Below are 11568 nucleotides of genomic sequence, written 5' to 3'. Positions count from 1 at the left end.
CAGGGTTGAAATGAAGGAGGAAATGCTAAGGGCAGCCAGAGACAAAGGTCGGGTTACCCACAAAGGGAAGCCCATCAGCCTCACAGCAGATCTCTTGGCAGAAACCCTACAAGCCAGAAGAGAGTGGGGGCCAATATTCAACATCCTTAAAGAAAAGAACTTGAAACCTAGAATTTCATATCCAGCCAAACTAAGCTTCATAAGCGAAGGAGAAACAAAATCCTTTACAAACAAGCAGTTACTCAGAGATTTCATCACCACCATGCCTGCTCTACAAGAGCTCCTGAAAGAAGCACTAAACATTAGAAAAGAACAACCAGTACTACCCACTCCAAAAACATACCAAATGGTAAAGAGCATCAACACAATGAAGAATCTGCATCAATTGACAGGCAAAACAGCCAACTGGCACCAAAATGGCAGTGTCAAATTCACACATAACAATATTAACCCTAAATGTAAATCAGCTAAATGTCCCAATCAAAAGACACAGACTGGCAAAATGAATAAAAAGCCAAAACCCATCAGTGTGCTGTAGCCAGGAAACACAAAGGCTCAAAATAAAGGGATGGAGGAAGATTTACCAAGCAAATGAAGAGCAAAAAAAGCAGAAGTTGCAATCGTAGTCTCTGATAAAATAGACTTTAAACCAACAAAGATCAAAAGAGACAAAGAAGGACATTACATAATGGTAAAAGGATCAAAGCAACAAGAAGAGCTGACGATCCTAAATATATATGTACCCAATACAGGAGCACCCAGATACATAAAGCAAGTTCTTAATGACTTACAAAGAGACTTAGAATCCCACACAATAATAGTGGGAGACTTTAACACTCCACTGTCAATATTAGACAGATCAACCAGACAGAAAATTAACAAGGATATCCAGGACTTGAACTCAGACCTGGAACAAGCAAACCTAATAGACATATACAGAACTCTCCACCCGGAATCCACAGAATATACGTTTTTCTCAGCACCACATCACACCTACTTTAAAACTGACCACATAATTGGAAGTAAATCACTACTCAGCAAATGCAAAAGAACGGAAATCATAACAAACAGCCTCTCAGACCACACTGCAATCAAGTTAGAACTCGGAATTCAGGAACTAACTCAGAATCCCACAGCTTCATGGAAACTGAACAACTGGTTCTTGAATGCTGACTGGATAAACAATAAAACGAAGGCAGAAATAAAGATGTTCTTCAAAACCAACGAGAACGAAGACACAACATATCAGAATCTCTGGGACACATTTACAGCAGTGTCTAGAGGAAAATATATAGCAATAAATGCCCACATGAGAAGCAAGGAAAGATCTAAAATCGACACTCTATCATCAAAATTGAAAGAGCTAGAGGAGCAAGATCAAAAAAACTCAAAAGCTAGCAGAAGACAAGAAATCACTAAGATCACAGCAGAGCTGAAGGAGATGGAGACACAAAAAGCCCTTTAAAAATTCAATAAATCCAGGAGTTGGTTTTTTGAAACGATCAACAAAATAGAAAGACCACTAGCCAGATTAATAAAAAAGAGAGAATAAAATAGATGCAAAAAAAAAGATAAAGGGGATATCACCACAGATTCCACAGAAATACAAACCACCATCAGAGATTATTACAAACAACTCTATGCACATAAACTAGTAAACCTGGAAGAAAGGGATAAATTCCTGGTCACTTGCACCCTCCCATGCCTAAACCAGAAAGAAGTCAAAACCCTGAATAGACCAATCACAAAGGCTGAAGTTGAGGCAGCAATTAAGAGCTTACCACCCAAAATAAGCCCAGGTCCAGATGGGTTCACAGCCGAATTCTACCAGACATTCAAAGAGGAGCTGGTACCATTTCTTCTGAAACTATTCCAAACAATACAAAAAGAGGGAATTCTTCCCAAATCATTTTATGAGACCAACATCATCCTGATACCAAAACCTGGCAGAGACTCAGCAAGAAAAGAAAACTTCAGGCCAATATCCATGATGAACACAGATGCAAAAATCTTCAATAAAATACTAGCAAACCGATTGCAACAGCACATCAAAAAGCTTATCCACCACGATCAAGTAGGCTTCATCCCAGGGATGCAAGGCTGGTTCAACATACGCAAGTCTATAAATGTAATTCACCGCATAAACAGAACCAAAGATATAAACCCTATGATTATCTCAATAGATGCAGAGAAGGCCTTTGACAAAATTCAACAGCCCTTTATGTTAAAAACCCTCAATAAACTAGGTATTGACTATCTCAAAATAATGAAAGCTATTTATGACAAATCCACACCCAATATCATACTGAATGGGGAAAAACTGGAAGCATTCCCTTTGAAATCTGGCACTAGACAAGGATGCCCTCTCTCACCACTCCTATTCAATATAGTATTGGGAGTTCTAGATAGAGCAATCAGAAATAGAGCAAGAAAAAGAAATAGAGGGTATTCAATTAGGAAAGGAAGAAGTCAAATTGTCTCAATTTGCAGAGGACATGATTGTATATTTAGAAGACCCCATTGTCTCAGCCCAAAATCTCCTGAAACTGATAAGCAACTTCAGCAAAGTCTCAAGATACAAAATCAATGTGCAAAAATCACAAGCATTCCTATACACCAATAACAGACTTAAAGAGAGCCAAATTAAGAACAAACTGCCATTCACAATTGCTACAAAGAGAATAAAATACCTAGGAATCACAACTAACAATTAACGTAAAGGACCTCTTCAAGGAGAACTACAAACCACTGCTCAACGAAATCAGTAAGGACACAAACAGATGGAGAAACATTCCATGCTCATGGATAGGAAGAATCAGTATCATTAAAATGGCCATACTGCCCAAAGTAATTTACAGATTCAACACTATCCCCATCAAGCTACCAATGACCTTCTTCACAGAACTGGAAAAAAAACACCTTAAACTTTATATGGAACCAATAGAGAGCTGGCATAGCCAAGTCAATTCTAAGCAAAAAGAACAAAGATGGAGGCATCACACTACCTGACTTAGAACTATACTACAAGGCTACAGTAATCAAAACAGCATGGTACTGGTACCAAAACAGAGACATAGACCAATGGAACAGAACAGAGACCCCAGAAGCAACTCTACACATCTACAACCATCTGATCTTTGACAAACCTCACAAAAACAAGCAATGGGGAAAGGATTCCCTGTTTAATAAATGGTGTTGGGAAAACTGGCTAGCCACGTGCTGAAAGCAGAAACTGGACTCTTTCCTGACATCTTACATTAAAATTAACTCCAGATGGATTAAAGAGTTAAACATAAGACCTAACACCATAAAAACCCTAGAAGAAAACCTACACAAAACCATTCAGGACAGAGGCATATGCAAGGACTTCATGACTAAAACACCAAAAGCATTGGCAACAAAAGCCAAAACAGAGAAATGGGACCTAATGAAACTCCAGAGCTTCCGCAGAGCAAAATAAACAGTCATTAGAGTGAATCAGCAACGAACAGAATGGGAGAAAATTTTTGCAATCTACTCATCTGACAAAGGGCTAAAATCCAGAATCTACAAAGAACTAAAACAGATTTACAAGAAAAAAACAAGACCATTCAAAAGTGGGCGAAGGATATGAATACACACTTTACAAAAGAAGACATACATGAGGTCAACAAACATGAAAAAATGCTCATCATCACTGGTCATTAAAGAAACGCAAATCAAAACTACGTTGAGATACCATCTCACACCAGTCAGAATGGCGATCATTAACAAATCTGGAGACAACAGATGCTGGACAGGATGTGGAGAAATAGGAACACTTTTACACTGTTGGTGGGAGTGTAAATTAGTTCAACCATTGTGGAAGACAGTGTGGCGATTCCTCAAGGACCTAGAAATAGAAATTCCATTTGACCCAGCAAATCATTACTGGGTATATATCCAAAGGATTTTAAATCGTTCTATTATAAGGACACATGCATGCAAATGTTCATTGCGGCACTGTTTACAATAGCAAAGACCTGGAACCAACCCAAATGCCCATCAATGATAGACTGGACGGGAAAATGTGGCACATATACACCATGGAATACTATGCAGCCATAAAAAACGATGAGTTCATGTCCTTTGTAGGGACATGGATGAACCTGGAAACCATCATTCTCAGCAAACCAACACAAGAACAGAAAATCAAACACTGCATGTTCTCACTTATAGGCGGGTGTTGAACAATGAGAACACATGGACACAAGGAGGGGAGCATCACATACTGGGGTATGTGGGGGGACTAGGGGAGGGACATCAGGGGGTGGGGAGTTGGGGAGGGATAACATGGGGAGAAATGCCAGATATAGGTGATGGGGAGGAAGGCAGCAAACCACACTGCCATGTATGTATCTATGGAACAATCTTGCATGTTCTTCACATGTACCCCAAAATCTAATATGCAATAAAATATATATATGTGTGTGTGTGTGTGTGTGTGTGTGTGTGTGTGTGTGTGTGTGTGTATATATATAAAGAAACAATACCATTTACATTAGGTTCCCTCCCCCTGCCTCCAATAGGCAAGTATAAATCTAAAAAAATATACACAGGATCTATAAGAGGAAAAGTACAAAATTCTATTGAATCAAACATGATCTAAATAAATGGGAAGAGTTTCCATGTTAACGAATAGGAAAACTCTATTGTCAAAACGTCAATTCTTCCCAACTTCATCCATAGATTCAACACAATCCCAATTAACATCCCAGCAAGTTATTTGTGGACATCTACAAACTGATGTTAAAGTTTATATAGAAACAGAAAAGACCAAGAATAATCAACTCAATACTTAAGAATAAAAGCTGGAGGACTGACACTACTCAACTTCAGGATTTACTATAAAGATATAGTAATCCAGATAGCATGGGGATTGGGAGACAGGGGAGATGTTGCTCAAAGAACACAAAATTTGGCATGGGGATTCATGCATGTAACCCCAGCACTCTGGTAGGCCGAGGTGGGTGGAACACTTGAGTCCAAGAGTTTGAGACCAGCCTGGCTAATATGACGAAACCCTGTCTCTACTAAAAATACAAAAATTAGCCAGGTGTGGTGGCACACGCCTGTGGTCCCAGCAACTTGGGAGGCTGAAGCACAAGAACTGCTTGAACCCAGGAGGTGGAGGCTGTAGTGAACTGAAATTGCACCATTCCATTCCAGCCTTTAGGACAGAGAGAGACTGCCAAAAAAAAAATAAATAAAAATTCAGGGCTCAAGAGATCTATTACACTTCATGGTGACTACAGTTAATAATATTATATACTGGAATATTGCTAAGACAGTAGATTTAAAGTGTTTTTCACAACAAAAATGATAATTATGTGAAGTAAAAGATATGTTAAATAGCTTGATTTAGCCATTCCACAATGTGTACACACGTCAAAACATCATTTTACACACCGTAAAGAGACACAATTTTTACCTGTCAACTAAAAAAAAAAACAAAAAAACATAGGAATGGCCAAAAATAAAAGCAAAAAATCAGAGATCAAGGGAACAGAACAGACCAGACCAGACCAGACCAGACCAGACAGAACAGGGAGTCCCCAAAGAGACTCAAACAAATATAGTATAAACTGATCTCTGACAAAGGGGCGAAGGTAATTCAACTGAGAAAAGAAAGTATTTTCAGCAAATGGTGCTGCAATGACTGGACATCCATATGTAAAAACATAAATCTAGACAAAGATCTTACAGTTTTCATAAAATTAATTCATAATGGATCATAGTCATAAGTATAAAATGCAAAACTATAAAGTATATAGCAAATTACACGGGAGAAAATCTAAATAACCTTTGGTTAGGTGATGAGTTTTTAGATACAGCACCAAATGCTATACAGGAAAGAAAAATTATTAAGTTGGACTTCATTAAAATGAAAAACTCTGCTCTGTGAAAGATACTGTTATAAGAATAAAAAGAAGCCACAGACTAGTAGATAGTATTTTTTAAAAAATCTGACAAAAAACTGGTATCCAAAAAAAAAACAAGAAAAACCCTCAAAACTCAAAAATAAGAAAAAAAAGAAGCCAACTTAAAATGGACAAAAACAACCAGACACCTCACCAAAAAAGATACTCAGATGGAAAATAAATATTTGAAAGATGCTCAACATATGTTGTTTTGAAACTTCAAAGTGAAACAATAATGATATATCACTACCTGTCTCTTAGAATGGCTAAAATTGACAATCTGACAATATCAAATCCTGACAAGTATGTAGAGTAACAGAAAGTCTCATTAATTGCTGGTAGGAATGAAAATGGTACAGTCATTTTGGATGACAGTTTGATCATTTCTTACAAAGCTAAACACAGTTTTTCCGTAACATCCAGCAATCATGCTCCTATGCATTTTTCTAACTGTGTTGAAAACTTATGCCCACATAAAACCCCAAACATGAATATTTATAGCAGTATTATTCATAATCACCAAAAGCTATAAGAAAGATATCTCTCAACAAGAGAATGTAAATGAATAAACTGGATTACGTCTATACAATGGAATATTACTCAGTGATGAGAAGAAATGAGCTATTAGGTAACAAGAACAAAACCAAGGAAGAATGTTATGAAAGACTGGCTAAGTGAAAGAAGCCAGTCTGAAAAGTTCACATACTATATGATTTCAAGTACATGGTATACTGGAATTGACAAAAATACAGAGACAGTAAAGAGGTAAAGAGATTGGTGGCTGCCCGCAGTTAGTGGGTGGGGATAAACAGGTAAAGCACAGGAGATTTTTAGGGTGGTGAAACTATTCCGTATGATACTACAATGGCATGTATATGACATCATACACTTAATAAAAACCATAGAACTACACAACAGAGTGAATTTTAATGTAAATTATGGTCTTTGGTTAATAATAATGTATTAACATTAGTTCATTAGTTTTAACAAATATATCATACTGATGCAATACGTTAATAACTGAGTTTGGGTGCGGTGGCTCACACCTACAATCTCACCCCTTTGGGAGCCCAAAGTAAGCAGATCACTTGAGGCTAGGAGTTTGACACCAGCCTGGCCAACATAGTGAAACCTCATCTCTACTTAAAATATAAAAATTACCTGGGTATGGTAGTGAGCAGCTGTAAACCCAGCTATTGGGGAGGCTGAGGCACAAAAGTCACTTGAACCCTGGAGGCAGAGGCTGCAGTGAGCTGAGTTCATGCCACTGCACTCCAGCCTGGGCCACAGAGCGAGACATTGTCTCAAAATAAATAAATAATTAAAATAAAGCAATAACTGGGAAAACTGTAGATGGGGTAGAGGGCTATATGGAAAAACTACTATTTGCTCAATTTTTCTTTAAATCTGAAACTGTTCAAATTAAGTCTATTCATTATGTGTGCGCATGCATCCATGCACAAACATATGCACCAAACTGGAAAAATAAAGCTATTTACAGTTATTTATACTCAACTGATAATACAGAGTGGCCAAGAAATAGAGGATATAGGAGATAGACATGTCTTAGAATTCACCGTTTAGTTATTATTTCATTTTGTTGTCCTCCACTCCCACTCTCAACATTCCAGAAGAAAAGAAAGAAGGAATAGTCATCATTCAACCTGTGGAGGGTTAGCACTTCAGATACAAACATGGATAGTATCAGAAGATGCAAGAAAATCAGACTGCACTACAGATTAAAAGAGAACAAGGCTAGATTAATGGATATCAATCACCAACTCCTAAAACAGAAGTACAAATTAATAATCTTCAGAGGCCTGGCAGGAACAAAATTATACAATATATGGGTTAATGCAACTGAGAGAGATACAGCCTATACCAAACTAAAGAAAGCTTGCCTGGTCTACAGGCCAAAAGGTTCAAGTGTTTATTTAAAAAAACACAGTAGTCACATAAAATGTCTACTTGCTGGCTGGAGTTCCATCACCTACAATTTACCTGCTTTCAAAAATTGTATTCAACACTGAGAAAACAGAAAACACTTATCATGAGCTTAATATGGGCTTCTTCTTCCTTAACTATAGAACACTTAATGAAATATCAAGTCAATGGTTAGAAAATGTATCCTAGGCAGGTCTAAACCATTAACATTTGGTTTAAGCAACTTTGTATAATTCACCTCCTAAATCATAAAGAAGACACCTAAACATGTATATTAAAAGAATAAAACTCAAAGAAATTCTCATCTAAAGCAAACAATCCTGATGTTAAAATTATTTCTTACACTTGTAAAATCATCAAATTTTGTGCTTTCACATAAAGAGCTTCTAGAAACATACAAACAGAGCTATATAAATTGAGAAGTTACAAAGCCAAAGTAGACTACACATCAGGCAGCTCATAAAAATTGCTCTAAATCCCCTCTGCAAATGCATTTTATTTCTCCTACACTTTGTCTATAAGAAACATTTATATGGTCAGGCACAGTGGCTCATGTCTATAATCCCAGCACTGTGGGAGGCCAAGGCAGATAACTAGGTCAGGAGATCGAGACCATCTTGGCCAACATGGTGAAACCTTGTCTCTACTAAAAATACAAAAAAATTAGCTGGGTATGGTGGCGCATGCCTGTAATCCCAGCTACTCAGGAGGCTGAGGCAGAAGAATTGCTTGAACCCAGAAGGCGAAGATTGCAGTGAGCCAAGATCACACCACTGCACTGCAGCCTGGGCGACAGAGCGAGACTCCATCTCAAAAAAAAAAAAAAAAAAAATTTATATAATGCTTTTATTCAATCATAAATGGTGCCCAAAAATGTGACAATCTAAACCTTTAAGGTTTATTTACAAGCAAATGAAATTGTGAATAACTTTGCATATAATTCAGATATAGAGTGAAGATGCCAGTGAACTAAACAAAACCACATTGATTACTGTATCACTAGAGTTTCAGTGTCCCAAGATGATAAAGTTTTAGAGATCTATTTCAAAACAATGTAAATATGCTTAACACTACTAAACTGTACACTTAAGAAATGATTTATAAAATTAAATGTTATATATTTTTACAATAAAAATATTAAATTTAAATGTTATATTATTTGTTAGCATGCTTCATATAATAAATTAGAAATGCCTAAAATTAATGTTAAAATAAAATTAACATATATGGCCAAAATATCATCTCAAATATAGTTTTTCCTGTGTGAATTATTTCCTTCTAATAACAAAAAATAATATAAATTAAATTAGATTCTCTATGTTTTTCTTTACATTTCCCCTAACCACTGAGTTTACTATATGGAACAGTAAGGTTTATTTAACTAGCTTTTCATGTCTTTTATCCTAAACATTATGATGCATAAACCAAATGAATGAATAGACATTATTGTCCTTCTCCATAATTGAGTCGAGTAAATGATTATTACACAATAGTCATAAAGTAAATTTCTTCAGTTTAAATCTACCACTCTTTAGCTCAGCTTTTAAAAAAGTTTTATATATTTTAAAAGTTTTAAAATTTTAGATATACATATGGCATGCCTACAATTTCATCATGTCAATCCCAGAGTTTTACTAGCTAAAACAGCCTTTCACTCCAAGATGTGATGGTCTATTAAACAAACAACCTAGAAGATCCCTGCCACAATAAAAGACCACAGAGTTGTCAATAAAAAAATATAGTTTTTCTAAAAGTAAATACATAGATTACTGGTAATAATAAACTTTACACAGTGCTACACAGTGTACACAACGTGGTATACAAATACTCATTTATTATTATTATTTTTGAGACGGGGTCTTACTATGTTGCCCAGGCTAGTCTTGAACTCCAGAGCTCAAACAATCTAACCGCACTGGTCTCCCAAAGTGCTGGGATTACAGGCATGTGCCACCACACCCAGACCAGATACACAATTTTAATTTTAGTTATTATAAATGTATTTTTATAGCTAGCTTATAATGGTAAAGGATATTGTTTCCCTATATAGGATAATGAAGTTTCATGTTGAAATAAATTTATTTAGGTATAAAAGATGGTCAAATTTGAAGAGAAACATAGCTGGGTGCAGTGGCTCATGCCTGTAATCCCAGCACTTTGGGAGGCCGAGGTGGGTGGTTCACGAGGTCAAGAGATCGAAGCCATCCTGGCCAACATGGTGAAACCCTGTCTCTACTAAAAATGCAAAAACTAGCTGGGTGTGGTGGTGCACGCCTGTAGTCCCAGCTACTAGGGAGGGTGAGGCAGGAGAGTCGCTTGAATTCAGGTGGTGGAGGTTGCAGTGAGCCAAGATTGTGCACTGCACTCCAGCTGGGCGACAGAGAAAGACTCCGTCTCAAAAAAAAAAACAAACAAAAACAAAAAAACCCAGAAACCCTACATTTAAAAAGTATACATGATATGTAAATTTGGCAAAATTGTGAAGATATGATGTGACTTAAGTTGGGGAAGCACTGCTGTAGGTTGTGTTTATCATAGGCTGGGAACAGTGGCTCACACCTATAATCCCAGCACTTTGGGAGGCCGAGGTGAGAGGATCATTTGAGGTCAGGAGTTCAAGACCAGCCTGGCCAACATGGTGAAACCTTGTCTCTACTTAAAAAAAAAAAAAAAAAAATTAGTCAGGCATGGTGGCACATGCCTATAATTCCAGCTACTAGGAGGTTGAGGTAGGAGAATCACTTGAACCCAGGAGGCAAAGGTTGCAGTGAGCCAAGACAGCGCCATTGCACTCCAGCCTGGGCAACAGAGCAAGACTCTACCTAAAAATTAAAAAAAAAAAAAAAAATGGTACCACTAATCTTAGGCATTCTGCTAAGTACCTTACACATACAATCTCACTTCATCCTTATAACAATCTAATAGATTATTACTAAACTGAATTTACCTATTTTATACTAGAAAACTAGGGGTCAAAAACACTAATGCACCTGCCCAAGATCACCACAGGTAGTAAGTGGCAGAGCCAAGGTTAAAATCCAACTCTGTCTGACAGATTCTAAAGTCTTGGTTTTTTACACCCAGTGCTATACTATCTCTCTAAAGAAGGAAAGACTGAGAAGATGAAGTAGACCTAAACCGAGCCTCTTTCAAGGGAGACATATTAGTCACTTAGATAATTCCCAAGATTAGATCATTTGTAATATGTATGTTTGCCATATAGTTAGAAGATAGCTACAGCAATTGTTGGGGCTTCAGGTACAAGCTTTGTTGAGCCAGAAAACCCTGGCAGAAGGACTATTCACTGTGCCATATTTAGAGAAAGAATCAAGCAACAAAGCCACTTAGCATATCCAGTTCATGTCCTTATATCCATATATCCTTGTATCTCATGTATTCAAGAACATCTGATTACTACCACTGGTTAAATAACACTTAACAGTCCCTACATCTAGGAGCCTAAGAAAGAACAAAGCATACTTTTGCTAGAACAAGGGTCTTCCGTGGTCATATTTGCTTGTCAAATGGCCCAATACTGAAAAACACACCACTGATGGCTCTCAATGTGCTTGACTCTCAAGCACATCTGACATGTAATAACATAGTCGCCAATGGTCTACTAAATTATACCCTCATTTGACTATAGGACAAAGAAATTAAATTTTTTAGAACAAATTAAAGAAAT

General features: G+C 37.0%; 1 protein-coding gene across 1 annotated transcript in view; it reads right to left on the bottom strand.

The window, feature by feature from the left end:
• Nucleotides 1–11568, bottom strand: part of FNIP1 (folliculin interacting protein 1) — a 152582-nt gene that overhangs the window by 51671 nt on the left and 89343 nt on the right. The window contains exon 9 of the mRNA XM_037739958.1: nt 8663–8686. Within this exon, the coding sequence (XP_037595886.1) occupies nt 8663–8686 (24 nt within the window). The remainder of the gene's footprint in view (nt 1–8662; nt 8687–11568) is intronic.

Source organism: Cebus imitator, unplaced genomic scaffold, assembly GCF_001604975.1.
Source record: "Cebus imitator isolate Cc_AM_T3 unplaced genomic scaffold, Cebus_imitator-1.0 Scaffold76, whole genome shotgun sequence".
In the NCBI taxonomy this organism is placed as follows: Eukaryota; Metazoa; Chordata; class Mammalia; order Primates; family Cebidae; genus Cebus; species Cebus imitator.
The sequence above is the reverse complement of the archived record's forward strand: the minus strand, read 5'-3'. Positions and strand labels throughout refer to the sequence as shown.